This window comes from Phodopus roborovskii, unplaced genomic scaffold (genome assembly GCF_943737965.1).
Source record: "Phodopus roborovskii unplaced genomic scaffold, PHOROB, whole genome shotgun sequence".
In the NCBI taxonomy this organism is placed as follows: domain Eukaryota; kingdom Metazoa; phylum Chordata; class Mammalia; order Rodentia; family Cricetidae; genus Phodopus; species Phodopus roborovskii.
The window spans coordinates 23,704,110-23,725,937 of record NW_026125397.1 but is presented as its reverse complement, the minus strand read 5'-3'; the positions used below and the strand labels follow the sequence as shown (position 1 = coordinate 23,725,937).

The window sequence follows — 21,828 nt, the reverse complement described above, 5'->3', positions numbered from 1 at the left end:
CCCGCCTGGGGCGCGGTGGTACCGCCCAACCCGCACTTTGGGGGAGGGGGCGGCGGGGAGCGGCGCTGGGCCAGGGATGAGGGAAGATGATGTCCAATTGAATGAACCATCCTTCGGGGGCGGGGTCGAAGGCCGACCCCTCTGCCCGGCTCCGCCTCCTCCCCAGCCCGCAAACTACGTTTCCCATGGTGCCTCGCGCTCCCCGCCGCTCTGCACGCCGGGAGTCCTCGAAGGAGTCTCAGACCTGCGGGGGCTTTAATCGGCGAGGTCCTGGAAGTTATAAGTGGTTGTAATTCCGCGCGCTTCCCCAGACTAATGTTTGCGAGTCTCAGGTTCCCACGCAGCCAGAGTAATAATCGTTACATTTTATTTCCAGGACGTTGTAAGTGTTTTCTTTTGTTTGTTAGAGAAGGTAAGCAACGCGTTGCCCGGCGATCTGTCAGGACCTGGGAGCCAGTCGCCGCTTCTTCCGCCCTGGGCCTGCTGACCGCGGCTGAGAGGGTCTGTTGCAGTCATGTCCGCTGCGATTGCAGCTCTGGCTGCTTCGTACGGCTCGGGCTCGGGGTCCGAATCGGACTCGGACAGCGAGGGCGGCCGGTGTCCGCTGCCGGCCGCAGACTCCCTCATGCACCTGACCAAATCGCCCGCAGCCAAGCCCTCCCTGGCAGTGGCGGTGGACTCGGCTCCGGAGGTGGCGGTTAAGGTGAGTGCTTTGGCCACCGATGGCTGCGGAGCGGGCACTGGACTCAGCTCCCGACCCGCCCGTCTCCGGCCAGGTGCTGGCTTTACCTCGGCGCCAAGAAGAAAGTTCCTAGCGTCTGCGCGCGATCCCACGGCTTCCTCCACTTCCCTGCCCCTCGCGTCTCCGTCGCATTGGAAGTGGTCCGAGACCGGAGGAAAGTTTGCGTTCCAGGCTAGGACGAAGCCTTATTGGAGCAGATGTAACTTTGGAACATAGCTAGAAGCGGATCGGGACTCCCTAACTAGAATTTATTGTGCCCTCACTGGAAGTGAGCCGTGGCCAGACACTGTCTTGTTTTTGAGAAATTAGTCTCGAATCCTGGCTTCACTACTTGCAAATTACACGACTTCCTCTCTTATAATGCGGATAGTTGCTTAAAAACTTACCTATACCGGGGTGGTGGTGGTGGGGGGGGGGGTTGTTGTAAAGATTAAATGAAAGTATGTGGTAAAGTTTATGCAACACAGAGCTTAATAATCTAGTGAAAGGACAGTACATGCTAGCTATTCGTGATTATAAATGTTGATACAGGGAGTAGCATGCATGAACCCAGGGAAGGGAGGTGATAAAGGGAAAAACCCAGCTACGTAGTTCTTTATTAAGCATGTATTATTTCCCAGAAAAAAAAATCAGGACTGAAGGCCACAACGGTCAACGAACAGAACATACTGGAATCATTGGTGGATGAAGCAGCCAATTAAATGTGGACAAAAACAGTAGTTACAGATTGGATTGAACACTGGAGGGGGGAAATGACCGTGATAAAGACGAAGGCAAGGCAGGGAGGGTGGTGATGGCACATGCCTTTAATCCCAGCACTGGGGAGGCAGAGGCAGGCGGATGTCTGTGAGTTCAAGGCCAGCCTGGTCCACAGAGTGAGTTCCAGGACAGGCTCCAAAGCAATACAGAGGAACCCTGTCTCAAGAAGAACTGGGGGAATGCTCAGGGAGATAAAAGTTCAGTTCAGAGATTTCAGAGCCAAGTAAACTGCAGCAAGAGTTTCCACGCTTGGGTGACCTAGGAAGGCAGAGACTTGGTGTGTCTGAGACTGATGTGTCTTAAACCCAGTGAGATTGAGCTTCCACCAATCAGTAGTGAGCTCCATGTGGGGGCTCAAAGTGAGGAGAGAAAACTGCAAAACTTCCTCCGGGAGATGGAAGGGAGGGGTGAGGGAGGCCTTGCTTGTGTCATAAGTCTTTCACAAGTTTTGAACAAGCCATTTATGAAACTTTTTTTTTTTTTTAAATAAGGACATCTGCCATGAAAGAATGCTGGGAATTCTATCTTTAGAGCAAAGCAAAGCCCTCCCGGCTGAGGACTTTTCACCAGCCTCCTCGGTCTGCTCCGTAGAAAATTCAGTGTTGTTTCTGCATTCTTCCGGCCTTTGCCAGTTTCCCCCGAGCTCGGTGCAGTCTAGCCTCAGCTTCTTGATTAACGCTTGACGCGAGTGGTGCCCTAGGCCTTACATTCAGGGGTGCTGTCATCTGACTTGAATCTCTGCATCAAATAACACTGTTAGAATTCCCCTTTCTCCAGCCCATCGTTGGTGGAGCACGCTTTTAACCCCAGCATTTAGGAGGCAGAGGCAGGCGAATCTCTGAGTTTGAGATCAGCCTCATCTACAGAGCGAGTTCCAGGACAGGCCCCAAAGCTACACAGAGAAACCCTGTCTCGAAAAACTTTAAAAAAAAAAAAAAAGGCACCAGAAGTTCAGTCTGAGGAGCTGACCCGATCTGGGCTCTGTATAACACACGAGCTTTGTGCGCCAGCATTCCCTTATATGGAGGGGAAAGGAAAGATCATATGTAATAAATGTAATTGCAAATGATTAGAAAATTTTCAAGGAAAGAATCGTGAAGCATGCAAATACAGTGTCTGTATTTAACTGATTTTCTGGTGACTGAGAGTTAATTGGCCAAAAATGGATATATGGCCTGCTGTGTTACATTTTAGGTTAGGGAGGGGAAGGGTTGCGCATATCACAGAACCGGTGTGGAGGTCAGGGGACAGTTTGTCCCCTGGCTCCCTAATGGGCCATTCTAGCTGAATGAAGAAGCTCCGGGTCAGTGAGAAACTTGTCTCAGAATAAAGGGAAGCAGGATTGAGGAGAGCACTTGACGTCAACCTCTGGCTTCCACCTGTGCCACAGACAAAGAAATTACGTGTTTGACACTTTTGACCACACGCTGACAGGCCTTTCTTTGTAGTCAACACTGAGACTGTGAATACCACTCTATTTTGTTAGTACAAAATTTATTCTGTAGCCCATATATTGGAGTTTGCTAGCCCCTGTTCTAGACCACACAACGATGCTCAGTATCCCTAACCTTAATGCATCAAGTTAAAAACTAGGCACAGAGATAAAATTTCCATGTGACTATGAACTTGCCCTTGAGCCAAAGGGAAACAGTCATAACAAGATATTTCGGGTTATTTGCAGGCAGGACCTCAGGCTTCCCAGGCTGAGTCTCAGACTCACTGTGAAGCCAAGGGTGGCCTTGAACTTCTGATCCCAAGTGCTGAGGTTATAGACTTATGCCACCATTCTGTCAACACTATGACTTTGTGTGTGTTAAGGAAGTACTCTAATCACTTGAGCTACATCCTCAGCATGGTCTACAAAGCAAGTTCCAGGACAGGACATCAAGGACTGTTACACAAAGAAACCCTGTCTATAAAAAAATAAAATAAAAAGTCTTGCTGTAAAGAACGTCCCACTCACACCTACCTTCAGAGGAAGACACTAGTGTTCGCCCCGCTCCCTCTCAGGTCAGCGCTTTAGTTCTGGCTTAGCCAGAAGACCCACCTGAACTTTCTAATCCTTTAATCTGTTTTTAATTTGAGGACATTCTGGCAGTGACAGGCCAATGAGAGACTCTTTCTCAAAACAACAAAAGACTATGGAAAAATGGAATGTAGCCTTAGTATTGCTACATTCCATTTTTCATGATGCTGTCATCTATAGCAAACTATGTATTTGTTTATTACATGGGTTATTGTCTTTCTAACCCAACAGACCAAAACTCTGTGAAGTCAAGCAGCTTTGTAAAACTATAAATATACACAGGCAACTTTGCCTATTTCCTTGGGCCTGGACAGTGCCTGATGCGTAACCTGGTGAAGGTGAATCTGATCATTTTTGATCGCCAGCATCTGGTGTCTCACTCCAAGAGAGCCCTCTTCAGCCATGAATGCTTCCATCTGTATCCTGGATTCAATCCGCTCTTACCTCTTCTTGGACACACATTGATTATCCCCTGGTTCTTTTTTCTCTTCTTTTTCTTTCTGTGTAGTCAGGTTGGCCTGAACGCATAATCCTACCAACTCCCCAATGGTGGGAGTCCAGGAATGCCACACCGCCTCCTACCATCCTGTGCATCTCCTTGTCACTCCATGCTGGGGGTTTGTCATCGTCGTCGTCGTCTTTTTAACTCTCAGAGTGAGCAGCACCTGTGTTGCTCTGCTTGTCCTCATCCCCAGCTGTGCTCTTGACATCTGGCTTCCACTGTCCCTCCCAGTACCAGGACTTCTTTGGCTGTGGTTGTGCCAAACCTGGTGACGATTACTCAGCCGCCTTCTACATAATTTCTCTAGATTTACATTTTCTTTCATCATTTTCATTTAACAAATACCTATTGATGTGTGTTGCCTGCCCTGCATTTTGCAAGGCAGTAAAGGCATAAAATGTAAGTAAAAGCCAATTGCAATAAATAATGCATTACAAATACTGTGAAAAATAAAACGTTCCATAAGACGGCAGGCAGAAAAAGACAGCTTTCCCTCCTGCAGCAGGAAGAGGGATTGGGTTGAGGGAAACGAGAAGGTGACTTTTGAGCACATGACAGATGCAGTGTTGTGACACCAGGTGGTAACAACAGAGCAGGTGACAGAGGAAACATCAAAGTACTTGCTGTGCTTTAAAAGCATCCATAAAGGAATACAACAGAAGAGGTTGTGTGCATTAGGAGGGTTAGAATAGGCAAAACAGCAGTGGTACAGCGGGCTTTGGGGAGGGACAGCTGGAGAAGTGAGTAACTGGGGGCCTGATTTGTTAGTGGAGATGGAATTGTGGGGAAATGTGTTTAGCATAGCATTTAATGTGCTGACATCTGTATGTAATGGAAATCTCCAGGCACTTGGCTATAAGGATGTGAAGCCAGGAATGGGGGAACAATGGAGAGGTGCTAACTGCACATCATGAGAATGTTAAGGTAAGGAAGTAGACTTTGAAACTAAAGAGGGAGGCAGAGGCAGTTGGATCTGTGAGTTCGAGGCCAGCCTGGTCTGCAGAGGGAGTTCCAGGACAGCCTCCAAAGCTACAGAGAAACCCTGTCTCAAAAAAAAAAAAAAACTTTTATTCAGGTCTGTACCCCATTTTAAAAATTTATTTTATTTTTTCGAGACAGGGTCTCTATAGCTTTGGAGTCTGTCCTGTAACTCACTCTATAGACCAGGCTGGCCTTGAACTCATAGAGACCCACCTGCCTCTCCCTCTTTGAGTGATGGGATTAAAGGTGTGTGCCACCACTGCCTGGCCATTTTTTATTTTTAATTGGGTTGTTTCCTTAATTTTCAAATTTTTTTTAGTTCTTTATATATTTTAAATATTAGCCCTTTGATGAATGTGTAACTGCTAAAATTTTTTCCAATTTTATAAGCTACTACTCTCTCCTAACAATGGTGCCCATTGCCATACAACTTGTCAGTTTTATGAAGTACCATTTATTAATTGTTCATAGTGCCGGTGCTAATGGTGTTCTATTTAGAAACTTTTCCTGTACCAATGAGTTCAAGGCTATTCCCCACTTTCTCTTCTATCAGACTGCGTGTATCTGGCCTTTCGTTGAGATCTTGGATCCATTTGAGTTGAGTTTTGTGCAGGATGTTAAGTGTGGATCTATTTGCATTCTTGAACAAGTAGCCATCCATTTTGACCAGCACCAACTGTTGAAGATGCTGTGTGTCCCCCATCCTCCCTCCAGTGTATATATCTGTCTTCTGTATTTAAAAGGAAAAATATATCAGGGATGTCTTAGGTATGTGGACACATACATGTCTGTGTCGTCATATCAGTTCCATTGATCAGCAGGTCTGAGTTCATGTTAGTACTGTTTTTATTACTATAGGTGTCGGTACAATTGGAAATCAGGGATGGTGACACCTGCAACACTTGTGTTGTTCAGACTCGTTTTAGCTACCCTGGATGTTTTGTGTTTCCATATGAAGCTGAAAGTTGTCCTTTCTGGTTCTTGGAAGACTTGGGTTGGAATTTTGAAGAGGACTGCATTGGATCTATAGATAGTGGCCTCTCTCTCTGTGTTAATCCTACTACTCCATGAGCATGGGAGACCTTTCCGTCCTCTGACATCTTCTTCTATTTCTTGCTTTAATGTCTTAAAGTTTCTACCACATACATCTTGCACTAGTTTGGTTGAAGTTGCCCCAAGATAATTTTATTGTGGCTATTGTGAAAACTGTTGTTTCCTGATTCCCTTCTCAGTCTGTTTGCCACTGGTATGTAGAAAGGCCCACCGGCTTTTGTATAATAATTCTGTACCCTGCTACTTTGCTGAAAGTGTTTATCAGCTGTAGGAGTTTCCTGCAGGAGTTTTTAGAGTCACCTTTTCCCTCCCTATGTGTGTCCCCTAACTCTCATTCAGTTGTCTTACTGTTCTAGCTAGACCTCCAAGTACTATATAGCATAGATATGGAGAAAATGGACAGACAGCCTTGTCTTGTCCCTGACTTTAGTGGAACTGCCTTGCATTTCTTTCCATTTAGGTTGATGCTGGCTGTCAGCTGTGTAAATTGCTTTTATTCTGTTGAGGTGTGTACCTTGTATCCCTAGTTTCTCTGGGATTTTATTGTGAAGGAGTGTTGGAATTGGCCAAAGGCCTTTTCTGCATCTATGATATGATCATGTGATTTTTGTCTCTCGGTCTGTTTATGTTGTGGATTACATTTTCAATTTATATATGTTGAACCATTCCTGCATCTCTGCTATGAAACCCACTTTGATTGTGTTGGATGTTCTTTTTAATGTGTTCTTGTATTTGGTTTGCAGGTATTTTATTGAGAATTTTTGTATCTGTGTTCATAAGGGAAATTAGTTTGTAATTCTCTTTGTTGGGTCTTTATGTGGTTTAGGTACCAGTAATGATGACTGCCTAAAAAGAATATGTTTTGATTATTATGTGTAGTAAGGAATTCCTTTTCTGGTTCAATCTTTTTTGTGTTCTGCAGGCTTTGTGTACCTGAATTTTGTCTTTTTTTTTTTTTTTTTTTTTTTTCCGGAGCTGAGGACCGAACCCAGGGCCTTGCGCTTGCTAGGCAAGCACTCTACCACTGAGCTAAATCCCCAGCCCCTATGTACCTGAATTTTAAGGAAATTTTCTGAAAATGGTTTTGCTGAAGATGTCTGCACCCATGACCTGGGTCTCCTCTCCTTCCTCCATCCCTGTTATTTGTAGGTTTGGTCTTTTCATTAGTGACCCAGATGTCCTGGATGCTTGATGCCAGGGTTTTGTTTGTTTGACATTTTCTCTTTAACCATTTATTTTATGTTGTCTTCGGCACCTCAGACTCTCTCCTATGCCTCTTGTACTCTGTTGGTGAGGCTTACTTTGAGGTTTTGTTTGAGTTCCTAAATTTTCCCTTTCCAGTTTTACCTCAGGTTGGGTTTTCTTTGGTTTTCTTCATTTCGTTTGCTATTTGTTTGTATTTGCATATGTTTTATTAATGAATTTAATCATATCCTCTTTCGGGACCTTCAACGTATTCATAGTAGCTTTTTAAGTTCTTGCCCTGTGTTTCAGGTATATTGCATATCTTAAGGCCTACTGTTGTAGGGTTGCTGGGTTCTGGTGGAGTCATTGTCCTGGCTGTTTTTTATTATGATTTTACTCTGATGTCTACTCATCTGGGTGTGAGATGATTGTGACTCAGCACATAATCTAAACACCAAATATACAGAACAAAGAAAGACTAGATTAAGCTGCAAGGGAGAAAGGACCGTGGAACATAAAGACAGACCTGTTAGAATTACACCTGATGGAGTCTGGGTGGGTGTTCCAGTCCTTGTTTTCTGGATTTTAGGAGAGTGTGGCAGCTGTGGGTTGCTTGGTAGGGACTGCTTCTGAGTCCCTTTCTAGTGGCCACTGGGTGTCCTGGGTAGAAGGTGTTTCTAGATATTGGGGGGGGGGGGAAGGGGCAGCTAACAAGAGGGAATGAGGCTGGGCTAGAGGTGGGACTAGAAGGCTCCACTGTGAGGAAAGCTGGGTCTGCCAAGTTTAACAGAGTCAGGCCCTGGAGAGTAGAGGCAGAAAGGGAGGGCAGGTTTGCTGCAGGTAATCTGCTACAAGGCTGGGAATAAGACTAGGGGTTGGACATGCAGGACAGGAAGGAGTGGCAAGCTAGCCCCCCTGCCTCCCTGGCTGCGGCCGCCAGGGCATTCCTGAATAAGAGAGTAGCTCCAGGTATTGAAGCTGACACGAAATGATGGTGGGAGGAAGCTAGACTTCCTTAACACAAGGGTCTTATTTAGTTAATAAGGTTAGTATGTTGAGAAATATGTATCTCGATATCTAAAACTGCATATACTGTATATGTGTTTCGTTACTCTTTATTGTAATTATTAGTGCTGGGATACTAAAGTAACACTCGTGAAGTCGGTGCTAGGCATTTACAATGTGACTTTGCTGTCGTTCCTGAAATGTATGCTCACTGAGGAGGTCTGTAACGTTCATGTGGTTTCTTTCAGGAAGATTTGGAGACTGGAGTCCATCTTGACCCTGCTGTCAAAGAAGTTCAGTATAATCCTACCTATGAGACCATGTTTGCTCCCGAGGTAAGAAAGCAGACACATGCTTCCCCTTATGCTGAGTATTTAAATTAATACAGAGCCAAATAAATGGTGTTAATTTTTTTTTAAGTTTCTCATTCAACTGTGTTACTATAAGTTTTAGAAAATATATCCTTCTAGTCTCCAAAAAAACCTATAGTTTTTATGAGAATCCTTTTTAAAATCCACTGATTGCTTATGTGCCCGCATAAAAAAGGCTGGTCATAAAGAACTGTCTTTTGAAAAAGGGAATCTGGGACCCAGACTGATAGCTGGGAAACCAGCATAGGACTGACCCAGACCCCCTGAATGTGGGTGTCAGTTAGGAGGCCTGGGCAGTCTATGGGGCCTGTGGCAGTGGATCAGTGTTTATCCCTAGTGTAGTATACATAGAAGGACACTCTCTCAGCCCAGACACATGGGGGAGGCCCGGGCCCTGCTCCAAATGATAGGACAGACTTTGAAGTCTCCCCATGGAAGGCCTCACCCTCCCTGGGGAGCTTAAAGGGGGTGGGATGGGGGGTGGGGGGGCAGAGAAGGAGGGAAGAAGAGGGATCTGGGATTGACATGTAAAACAAGCTTGTTTCAAATTTAAAGTTAAAAAAGGGAACCTGATAATATTAATTCTTCACTATGCACTTGATACTCTTCTCTCAGCATTGATAAGTGTCTATGGCAACTAACCACAAAGAAAAATGCTTTATTACCATTAATACACAGTGCCCGAGCACCCGAGTGCCTCTCTGTTGTCTTATTCTGCTGCTGGAAACGGTTACTCTGCTGAGGGAGGCAGGGTGCTCTGTGCAATCGTCTCTCTCTCTCTCACACACACACACACACACACCGCTTGCTAACAAGTAGTAATAGAAACATTGGGAAAGGAGGAAGGGAGGAGTCATTCTGAGCACTGACCATTAAGGAAAGCTTGTGGGGAACTGCAGATTACTGCACCGTGGGAGAAAGTGCGGTGCTTTTAGGAGTTTTCTTTGCATGGCATACAGACACGTCAGCATGCCAGAGCTGTGTCATGCTTCACCTGCCTCGGTTCCCACGGCGTCTGACATGTGTGGCACCGTCCGTGCCGTGGTATCGGCATCAGACAGTGCTGGCTGGCTCTCAAAGCTCAGAACACAGACAGTCTCTGCTCAGGTCCTCTGAGACTTGTGTGTCCTACACACTGGTCTGTAGTCTCTTAGTCCCGCCCTCTGCCCTGGGTAAGCTGTCCCCTCTCCGTGACTAACAAGCATCTCAGCAGGTCCTTTGACATGTCATTCATGTGTGCCTCATGGGTTCTACAAATGGAAAGGGCTTCGGTAAAATAGTGTTTATTTGCATTCAGAGGATGAGAAAATTTGAAAGTTGTGTGGTATATAACATTTTGGTGCCAGTTTATTTTCTATGAGATCTGCTTTTCTTTTTTTCTGAATCTTGAGTTATTAATAACGGTGATATTGCCATATAATTATATTTTTCAAAACTTTCAATCAAAAGACTGGATGTGAATTAACTCTGTGATGATATTTGCAAGTTAATCATCCACTCATTATTTCCATCCATCCTTCCTTCCTCATATTAAGGAGCCGCCACTAACGTGTAAATTTGTTCATGTTAAGAATACCACATATGGTAAAGTTTAAGAAAGAAGTGATTCTTGGAAGCAAATTTAGAATCTTTAATAATTACCAAGGAAGCAGTCATCCGTGATGTGACAGATTGTGAACTTTGTGTTTTATGACTAGAATCCAAATCACTTGGCCAAGTCTGGAAAAGTGTCACCAGAGCCTTTGCTAGATTCAGTTCAAGTCCCTATGTTAGGGATCCACTGTGAGAATCCCTCTCCTCCATCTCATCCTTGAGAGCAGGTGTGCTGTGTGTTCCTAACCAGATAGGCACTGGGATGTTCCTGAACCTCTACAGTGCCGTTCATAAGTTAGAGGCCAGACAGATATTATCTATGACAGTCATATGTGAAGTGGACGACAGGCAATACAGCCCATGTTTACAATTTGGAATAATGAGACTATGTATTAGCTTTTGTAAGATCTTGGATGTTCTTAATTTTCTCATAATTAATGAGATAAAACTTTACTATATTGTAAAAATACATGGTGTGAAAAGTAGGCAGAAAGAGACCAGTGGGTGAGCTAACACCGCCATTGATTCTGTCAGGCAGGCACAGATGCACCTTCCACCCCTTTTGTACTTACAAAAGCTATGAAGTAAGTGTTCTTGTAGAGCAGAAGCCAAGTCTGAATTTACTGCCATCAGGACCCACGTCCTGGTCTCTATCCATCAGTAACTGGAGCAGCATTTGAAGGCCACGTGTAATCTGCATGATATATCCTATGACTTTGCTAATTCTGAAAATTAGCCAGTATGCTTGTTTTGTAAATATCATTCCTCCATTGCAACCTACAACTTTTCCTAGATGCTCTACCTTTTAATACAGAATTGTTTGCTCTAATTATAAACTGAAGTTGAAAATATAATGGACGGTGTTTCATACCAGCAACTCTCTACCTTGAGCTAGATTCCCTTTTAGCTTCTTAGAGATAAATTATTTACTAGTTTCTTTACAATCATATTAAATTCACTGGACTAAGGAAGAATCCCAGACCCCTTAAACTAGCCATGCTTTTAAGGGCCCCAAGTTGTCAGCAGCAGCAGCAGAGTGTTGTAATAAGGAATAGTCGGACTTCACTTACATCTTACAAAATTATTCTGTCAATAAAACTGCCCAAAACTTCTCCTGATTTGTAGAAAGCTGTGGTGATATTTTGTTTGTGCTCTAACTAATGAGGCTTGCCTGAAGATTAGAGTGCAGAGCTAATCCCCTAGTTGGCCATAGAGGCCAGGCATTGGTGGCACACACCTTCAATCCCAGCAATTGGAAGGAGGAAGCCGGAAGGCCAGGAGTTCTAGGCCCCTCTGGGCTACACAATATTGAACAGTCTATTATAATGGAGCCAGGTGGTAGTGGCTCATACCTTTAATCCCAGTTCATCTCCCCACCTCTCCTGTCCCCCTGATCCACCACCAGCACCACCACCATCACACCACCCCATTTCCCTCCCAGAAAAGAGCAGGCCTTCCAAGGACATCAGCGAAACAAGTTGGCAGGCAATGTTGGTGCTACCTTTAATCCTCCCACTCAGGAGGCAGAGGCAGGCTGATCTCTGAGTTTAAGGCCATCTTGGTCTACAGAGTGAGTTTCAGGTCAGTGAGACCCTGTCTCGGGGACAAAGATGACACAATAAGATACAGTAAGACCAGACACAAACTGGGAAAGGCAACTCAGTAGGAGGAAAGGGTCCCAAGAGCAGGGGAGAGAGAGAGGCAGCCCCCTCCCACTGTCGGGAGACCCCTCTCCCCAACAGACGCTGCTGTGAGGCGGGTCTGAGCGCTCAGATAGTGAGTGCATGTTAAGAACCCTTAGACACTTTATCTCTAATGTTGCTGCTGTTTCTGGTCATTGTAATAATCCCATGGGTAAATGGACTTGTCAGCGACTTCCAGCAGTCTGCCTGTGGTTCTACCCATCAACAGATGTGGGCTGCAGAGTCCTGCATCGTATGTACAATTGTCCTTTAGAGTTTGGAATGAGAACAGTTAAAAACTTGGTAGAAAAATGGGTATTTTAAGCAGAAATGCAAGTTTTCAATCTATAGCAATCTTGTAGTGGTTTATTTTCCCCGTGTGTGTGTGTGTGTGTGTGTGTGTGTGTGTGTGCACGCGCACGCGTGCGTGTGTGCGTGTGCATTACAGATAAATTCATTGTTTCTCATGCACGTTATGATATCTGGAGAAGACACAGTGCTGTTAAAGAGCAGGAGCACATTTGCACTTTGTGACTTTGAAACCGTGTCATAGAAAAGATGGCTCTAAAGATAGTAACTTGAGATGTTCTAATGTCAAAGTGTTTCATCAGGAACAATGAGTGTCCAGTGTTAAATAAATACCTTTATGTGCCAGGTGTGATGATGGTATGGATCTGTAATCCCAGCATCAGGAGGTGAAGGCAAGACGATTGTTAATGTAAGGCCAGCGTGGGCTCCATGCATTTCTAAGCCAGCCTGGGCTATATTGTGAAACAAAACAAAACAATAATAAAGAGAAGTATTAGACTCACTTTTCCCTGAGTGTGACCACTCATTTGACTCTTCATAAAAACAAGTAAGAATCAGGAATTTCAGAAAGAATTGGCAGGAGTTCAAGGGCAGCTTGGGCTACAGAGTGAAACTCTGTGTCAGAGCGTTTGATTTTCCCAGGATCTTTTATAATAGCATTATTTGATGGGGATAACACAGCATATTGTGGCCCTTCTTGAATGAGTATTTTACAAGTTAGACTTCATGGTTGCACATTTAGGGAATGTTTGGGGTGAAGACATTTGTTCTAGTCTTTGTTCTTACAGGGTGTAAAACTTGGCCCTCGGATGGTAAAACACCCCATTGAGGACTTCTTTATGTATGGCCGTGGAGAGTGCCTGGCTTTCCAAAAACAAATTAGTATTTGGAAAATAATTCTGGAAAGCCCCCATGTTATAAACTAATAGGTGATGCCACTGTTTTATGTGAGAATGTGAATTCTCTGAGTGTAGAAGTTGTATTTACATTTTGATGTGTCTTCTTGGGGACTGTTCCAAATACTTAATTTTTAGTTTGCTTCCTGTCCTATGTCTCCACTAGGAGCCTGATTGAGTTGTATTTGATTAGTGATGTCTGTGGCGAATGTAGAGGGTTCTGAGTTTCTACCTTTGAGGAACTCAGCAATTAGTAGAGGAAAAACATGACTTTTAAAACAAAATTGTATTTCAGTGCTGTCAATGACAAACCATCACCCAAATTCCCAAACCACAGTTTAGAAAAATCTATGTAGTTTTCAGTTACCGAGAGAAGTGCCTTCCAATTAGAATTCCTGCAGTGCAAATAAGTACTCTTGAAATAAATATCCACACGGGACTTAGGTGAGCTGTGCTGTCCAGGTGCTGACCAGCGGTGCTAATCATCCTTTGCCTGATTCCACTGAACCATGAGTGGCTGACATGATCCCTGATAGATAGTCAGCCCTGGATGGTTAGAGTTGACAACACGTTATATGTACTTCCAATAACCTTCTTTTCCTTCCTTGCAGTTTGGACCGGAAAATCCCTTTAGAACACAGCAAATGGCTGCCCCTAGAAATATGCTTTCTGGATATGCTGAGCCAGCACATATCAATGACTTTATGTTTGAGCAGCAAAGAAGAACATTTGCCACATACGGTAAGGCGATGATGAAACTTAACAGTGCTAAGTTTGGCTTTACTAAATGCATGAGTAATGTATGCCATCATTCATTTTGTGTTCTGGCTTTTTAAGTTTATTCATCTAGATTTAACCAAAGAGGCAGTGTACCTTCTTATAAATACTGAATGGAAGTCGCATTGGATACTGAGCTTTTATTTTAAATCCTCTGTGGTCCTAGAGCCAGATTGTTCCTTGTTACTGTACTTGGTAATGAACATTTGTTATTAGATGACCATCACATTCAGATAATTATTAAGTTGGTAAATGAAAATGTAGTATAAAAATATATTCATTATCGTAAACACTTCTTAACTTTGTTTTCTTTTCTCTTAGTTATTGAAGGATGTTAGCCAGTAGAATAGTAACAAATCCATAGTATAAAATAACTATAGTCTGTCAGTGATGGGGTCTTAAGTTAACTAGTAATAAAAGTAGTTGTGTGAAGGATTTGTCCTGTATTATTAGGTCGTGAATCACCAATCAAGGATGCAGTCACAGTGAACACTCCACACCAGCTGGGATGTAGCTCAGTTAATAGGCCACTGCCTGAGCATGTAGGCCCTGGGTTCAGTCCTGAGAGCAGTGTGCTAATGTCTGCCTGTAATCTTAGTATTCTAGGATGTACAGGGCCTGAGGATCTGCATGTCAAGGTCATCCTCAGGTATATGTTGAGTTTAGGCCAGCCTGGGCTACATGAGATCCTGTCTCAAAAACAAACAACAATAACAACAAAAAGGACTGCATAATTGCCCTAGAAGATTTCATTGATACTTCTGGTCCAATAAAATGGTTGCAAGTATATTTTGTGCCCTCTGCTTGTATAAGGAGTACATTGTAAGCCTATAGTAATGTGAAACACATTAAAAACTAAGTCATGAGAGACAGGCATGTGGCTCAGTAAGAACACTTGGCTCTTCTTTCAGAGGACCTGGGCTCAATTCCCAGCACCCATGTGTGGTTCATTATTGTCTGTACTCCAGTTCTGGGGACCCATAGCCCTCTTTACCAGGCAGTCACATGGTGCATAGACATACATGCAGGCACAATACCCACACATAAAAAATAAAACAAAAATGTGTGAGTTTATACATTCTGTCATGTACTGATAGACAGTCATTATTATCGTGCATTTAATTTCAGTACCAGGAACAATTAACATTTTTAGAAATCAAGGTCTGCTAGACTAACGTCTGTAAGAAATCTTGAAGTATTAGCTTTCATGTTGGTTCCAGCTTTCAGTATTAAAAATGCAGTTTGTGTGTTATAGTACAGTAAGATGCCATTCATAATATAGTAGTGAATATTCTTGTGCATAAAACTTTATACATTATTACTGCTTTCTTAAATATATTCCAAAAGTAGATCAAAGACTATTTTTACACTCGTGGTACATTATCAAATTGCTTTCTGAAAGAATTTCCCCAGTTTATTCTACCATGTGATACATGGAAGGCCACATATGAAAGCTGCACCCTGGACCCGTGTGATTGATTTTCCCTTTGATAATCAAAATAGTATGTCTTTATTCCAGTTTGATTTTTCCTATATATTTCTTCTGTATATTTTCAAGTAATTTTTTTGTAAATTGTTTATAATTTCTTTTGATTAACTTATATTTTATAACCATGAGGGTATAATGACAAAGTTAGTGTTACAACCATTTCAAGTATGATTACCAGAAGGAAAAATAAATAAATACTAACTCCACTGAGGAAGGCAGCAGATGAAAGGAAGACCTTCACACAGAGCTGAGTTCCTTCCCTCTGGACCAAGACTGGCCACATGAGCTGGGGGCTGGTGTTACAACGAAGAAGGATGGCCAAGGACACCCTCCTCATTCCATCCCCCAATGCCATGCAGTGCCATTCTATAAACATAAATCTCATTTCAATTGTATTTTGATAAATCTGCATGTTTGAAGTGTACATTTTCAAACTTAGACGGTTGTGGTCTATATACCTAGACTTTAATGAGATAAAAGTCTCATTTAAAAATTCAGGTGCAGGGCTGGAGAAATGGCTCAGTTAAAGGCGAAGGTACACAGCCCCAAAATTCATGTATAACACAATATTTTGTATATCAGGTTACCAGATGTAAGATGTGCTTCGTGTAACCGTGGCCTTCGGTGGGCCAAAGGAGCCCAGGGAAAGAAAGTCTACCCAAATGTACTCTTGTTAGTTTTTCCCAAGTCCGCTACTGCAATAAATACTTGGTATAATCAGTCTTCATTATATTTCAGCTTATTCACAGGGGGAAGCCAGATCATCAGTTAACCTGTGGTTTGCAATCTTTTTGTATATCAAAGATAACAAAAAAAGTCTCTGTTATCCCATAGTTCAAATCATTAATGTGCAAACATTGTAGTTCTAAACTATTCTTGCAGGCTTTGAAGCTTCTTTTCCATTGTGAGTTTTCAATGGAGTTACATTTTTCCAATGGGTAGTCATTCTTGGAATGATTGTAACACTAAGTTTATCCTTATACCCTTAAAAATCTGAAGTAGCTCAGGGATTCTACTCCAGAACCACTCTTGTGATATCAAGCCCTCTCCTCTGGCTAAGAACACACTTTAACAGTGGGAAAAAGAAAGTCTATGCAGATGAGCTAATAGACAGATGGTTGGTTCTATTCTGGTATGTTGTAAGGCTGATTTGAACTCCTACATCCTTGGCCTGTTTCACAGTTATACTTCATAACAGTCTTTTTTATGTTTCCCCAAAGAAATTCAATCTTCAGCTGCAAAAATAAAAGTAAATGTTAAATCCATCCCGCAGCATGTGCCCTTTAAAAAGTGCACCAGTGATTTTCGTGTCTGTCGACATGGTTGTAGGCCTTAGCCTGGTGATCTGGCTCAGCTTTATGAACATGCTGGATTATTCTGAAGGCTAATTTGTCAAACATTTGTTGTAATAGTACATCCACTCAAGAAAAGTCTAATCTGAATGTACGTACCCTTTGTTTTCCTTGGTACTCTTTGACCCATGAAGACCACAAGTCCACACAGCGTGTGCTGTGTAACTGGTTGAAGGGTCATGTTCATATGCCCCAGATAGCCTCTTCTCTTCCCAGAGAAACAGCAGGAACTGCTTCTAAGAACCCTTTTTAAGATCAGAGACGACTGCCCTAACTAAGAAGGATATTTTCCAAATTATACCTGTATGTTATATATAACTTCTTACCCTGTTTCTTTTCAGTTTAATAATGTTCTAACTGTGGTATCCATTATCAAGAAGGAAAAGGAAATAACTTCTAACTTTCTAAACACAGACTGTACCTTTCTTTTAAACTCTGAATTTAAATGGCTCTGAATTCACAGCTAGGAAGGCTCTTAGTACTGCAATGATTGTTAGACTCCTCCTATGAAATACTGCTTGCTGTAGTCTCTCATGAGGCCGCCTGACACATGGGTTAAGTGTTGGAAATGGAAATAGAACTCAGAAAGGAAGGCCTAATCTTTAGGACACGTTTGCTACCTGGAAAGGAAAATATGAAATGGGTGTTCGCAGACAGTAGTAAGCTGAGTTGTAAAAGGGGAGTTGCTCATTTGTACCTGTTTGCTTTCAGGCTATGCACTGGACCCTTCACTAGATAATCATCAGGTGTCTGCTAAGTATATTGGTTCTGTGGAAGAAGCTGAAAAGAATCAAGGTAATGTATTTGGAATGGGTAATTACAGTGAGTGTCTTGTACTCACCAGACAGTAGGGAAGAGTAGTATTTGTTTAGTTCCTGATCTTCTCTTTAAGTTGAAGTAACAGCGTCGTAGAGCTCAGACAGGTAGTTAGAGCCCTTCCTGCTTACCACTCACGCTAGCCACTCTCCAGCTATGCTGTCTCTCCAGGAAGGGGGCCATACTTACCTCTTTTGGCTATTTTGAGTACTTGGCAACATGCCAGCCACTACAAATCATTCATGCATAGGTAAATTTGGCAATTGGCCTCTGGCTGTCAAGCTAGATTTTTTAACAGGAAATGCCATACTAGGTGTCTGTTGAAATAATTTCTGACAAATTGCTGTAATGCCAATTTTTAATATGTCTTTTAAAATATATTTATGTTCCTATTCACTTAGTGAGTGTGACAGACATCATAACCTAAATGCCACCTTAGTATACAAAACTCATCAGAATATTGGACTCTATTTATAAAATGCGCTCATTGCATAAGGGTAACCCTATATTATGAAGCTCCCTACTTGTATGAGCTAATTAGTATTGAAGTAGAATTTTAATTTGCTTTGTTGTAACACAGAACCCATTGAAAACTGCTTTGAGTTCATATAGGTGGGCTTTTTTTCTTTCAGTTACACCTCTGTACACACACACACACACACACACTTAGATTCTTAGTCACCTTGTGACCAGGACCCTTAAACATTTCTTTCAGTTTAGTTGGTACAAACAGTGTGCAGCTTCACCTACTGATGAAAAAAAAACATCATCCTCTGTCAGTCTTTTTAAGGTCGATGACATTAGAGGCGAAGTTTAGATTGATATATGGAATAAATACCAGATTCCTATGATATATTGTTTAATTTGTATTGTTATATACACATGAAATAAAATAGTAAGCATTTATTGTAGTCTAGTTTCATTTTTAAATAATAAATTACAGTTTATTTTTGTTTTCAGAGTTGCTGGCATCTCTCTGGGCATGATGGTGTACCCCTATAATCCCAGTTAAGGCTGTCCTGGGCTACATGAGGCCTTGTCTCTGAAAACAAAACAAAAACGAACATTGGTTTTTGATTCATTAAGCATCTCCCCTGTCCCCCACACCTCACCCCAGATCTGTCATGAGTCTCTAAAAGCCCAAGACCAGCAACCTGGTAGCACCCCACTGCCTGGGACCTCTCCCACCAAGCAGGAGCTGCTCTACCTCTTCTTCAGCTTCTCTGAAACGACAAACCAAAAGAGGGCGTTGACCATGTAAGGTCTCATGTCCTTTCAAGTGTTAGAATGCTGAGTGTCTTGTCAGCAAGAGTGCTCTGTATGGCAGATTCAGACAGCTTTTGGTTTTGGTTGCTCATAATTACTTTAGCCAAATGAAATCATGTATGCTGATGTTTCTAACGCGTATAGGCTTGCTTACTTACTGTGTATGTTTGTTGTTAATGTAGGGTTAACTGTATTTGAAACTGGTCAGAAGAAAACAGAGAAGAGGAAAAAGTTCAAAGAAAACGATGCATCGAATATTGATGGTTTCTTGGGACCGTGGGCAAAATATGTAGATGAAAAAGACGTAGCCAAACCTTCAGAAGTAAGCTTTGGTGTCCTTTCATCGTCAGTTCAGTGTGTGCTGTGTTTGTATCAGTCATATCTGTGTTGATAAATGGGAGATTTCCCTAGAGGACCCATGACTCATCAAAATTCCTCAGCCTCAGCCAACTGAGAAAATGTAAATTGTCTTTGCTTTTCTTTGCAATGTTTGTATTTGCCTTTCTTTTTCTGCTGTGTTTTCTCCTGTGCTCTTTTGACTAACAGAATATATAGCCATTTTAAAATAAAATTAGCATTAATAGTGTTCATAGATTGCCCTGCTTGCTGTCCTTCCAATACCTGGCAAATGTCAGCCTTGCTGCCATTTGAGAATTGGTGGGGGCTTTACTTACTAATTTATTTTTAAAATCTCAAGTTTTATCTATATTATTTTGTAAAGAGATTCCTGAGAAGTTTATAAAGTAAAACTATAGAATTCTTCCCCACCGCTATAACCCACTGGGTATGTGAAAGCTAGGCTCTGTCCTTGGTTCTGGAACACAGTGATGGACAAGGTCAAGGAACTCTTGTCCTTATGAAGTTTGTATTCCAGCTGTTCCTTACGCCCGTGTAACCTAGTAGCATGTATATGCTGCTGTCTTACTTTAGCTATCATAGCTTGACTTGTTTAGTAGAGATATGGATTTGCTGTTTTCCTGTCTCCCCCTTCCCAGCTCTCCCCCAAAAATTGATCTCAAAGCCATAGTTGTTGCTTATGTCCTTACTGATGATGTGAAGTCGACTTGCTGAAAGAAACAGTGCCTTCTAAAACTCTCTGATACCAGATTTTCTGATGGCTTGTCTTTTCATTTGCATAATTAGCATAACATTACATTTATTTCTAGATGTATAAACTTCATACACACACACACACACACACACAGACAAACATAATCAGTTTAAAAATATTGCCAGGCATGTGTTTAATGGCATCTTGTGATCTGTATAAAAGGTAAATCCATCTCTGATTGTGGAAGAGTTAGCATTGCTACCCCAAGAGACATTATTTGTAGCGAATATATGGCCAACAGTGGGCATGATGAGATTTTAGAAATTCATTTTAAAGTTTACATCTTTGTTTCCTTAGGAAGAACAAAAGGAATTAGATGAGATCACAGCGAAGAGGCAGAAAAGAGGCAAACAGGAAGAGGAGAGGCCTGGGGAGGAGAAGACAATCCTACATGGTAATAGCATCCATGTCTTTACTGTCGTGAAAATCTATTGATTTAGAATCAGTGGATACTTTAAAAAAAAGTAAGGAGGAACTTGAATGGTCCGTAAGTTCTTTCCTAAAATGGTAGATACCTTAGGTGCGTCAGCCATTTATAGCTTCATTTTTAACCTAAGAGGAATAGTCATGTGTCGTCACGTATTACATGTCACTTTTGCAGAATGAACTGTTTCCATAGCGGTAGATTTGAGATTACCAGACTTACAAATGTACTATAATGCCCCTGTTCATTAACAGTCAGTTACAGTGAGGGATTTCATAGAGGTCAGCAGCTTAGCGAGTGATTCAGGGCTGGCCATGCTGCTTTGTCACATCGAGTAGGTAGGTTTCAGGAGGCCACATTCCGCTTCACAAACCAGATTTATGTCTGAGGAGTCTGGTAGTGCTCCCTAAACAGTGCCTGGCGGCCTTAGGGAGCATCATGATCAGTGACTGGCGGCCTTAGGGAGCATCGTGATCAGTGACTGGCGGCTTTAGGGATCTCTGTGAGCAGTGACTGGCTGCCTTAGGGAGCATTGTGATCAGTGACTGGCGGCCTTAGGGAGCACCGTGATCAGTGACTGGCTGCCTTAGGGAGCACCATGATCAGTGACTGGCGGCCTTAGGGATCTCTGTGAGCAGTGACTGGCGGCCTTAGGGAGCACCGTGATTGGTGACTGGCGGCCTTAGGGAGCACCGTGATTGGTGACTGGCGGCCTTAGGGAGCAATGTGATCAGTGACTGGCGGCCTTAGGGAGCACTGTGTTCGGTGACTGATGGCATTAGGGAGCACCTAGCCTGTACCGGCACACTGCCAGCTTCTGTAGATATACTCTGTTATGTGTGTCAGCTGCTTAAGTTTTTCCCACTCATGCTCCATCTCACCTGAGAAATCCCTCTGTGATGTCTGGTGTCCCTAGCAGGTATGAAAGACTGGTGTGCATAGTAAACATTACCTGGTAATTAAAGACATTTGTAAATTTTGGTATGTAAATTTTACCTTTTATTTTTTTCCTTTTGAGGTAGGGTTTCTCTATGTAGCTTTGTAGACCAGGCTGGCCTCAAACTCACAGAAATCCTCTGCCTCTGTGCTGGGATTTAAGGCATGTGCCACCACCCAGGTAAATTTTAGCATTCTTTAAATATGAAAACAAGTTTTCATGCTAAAGAAATCAACGTTCTTATTTATTGTTACATGAGAAATAAATCTTGGTTGAATATCAGATAATTCGGAAGGTAGAGAACATTTTGATGTTTTTCAGACTTGATCACTATTTTGATTTTATAGTCACCACTTTGCATGAATATATAGTACAAAATGGCAGATATTTAGGGCCATTTCAGTAATTGTTGGAAATCCTGTTCTAAGAACTCATTTAGTAATTTTTAATGGCGATCAACCCAACCACTCAAATAGCACCTTTTTAAACCAATCCAACTTAGTCCAAGGGTTCACTAATTGAGTGTGTACATGCTAAGAATGCTCACAGGGA

At 42.5% G+C, this 21,828-nt stretch overlaps 1 protein-coding gene across 1 annotated transcript in view; it reads left to right on the top strand.

Moving 5' to 3' along the window:
- Positions 1 to 495: 495 nt before the first annotated feature.
- Cdc40 (cell division cycle 40) overlaps positions 496 to 21,828 on the top strand; it is a 36,115-nt gene continuing 14,782 nt past the window's right edge. Inside the window, exons 1-6 of the mRNA XM_051175562.1 lie at positions 496 to 703; positions 8,502 to 8,588; positions 13,716 to 13,845; positions 17,434 to 17,517; positions 18,987 to 19,126; positions 20,213 to 20,309. Coding sequence (XP_051031519.1) covers positions 515 to 703; positions 8,502 to 8,588; positions 13,716 to 13,845; positions 17,434 to 17,517; positions 18,987 to 19,126; positions 20,213 to 20,309 — 727 coding nt within the window. The 5' untranslated portion in view covers positions 496 to 514. The remainder of the gene's footprint in view (positions 704 to 8,501; positions 8,589 to 13,715; positions 13,846 to 17,433; positions 17,518 to 18,986; positions 19,127 to 20,212; positions 20,310 to 21,828) is intronic.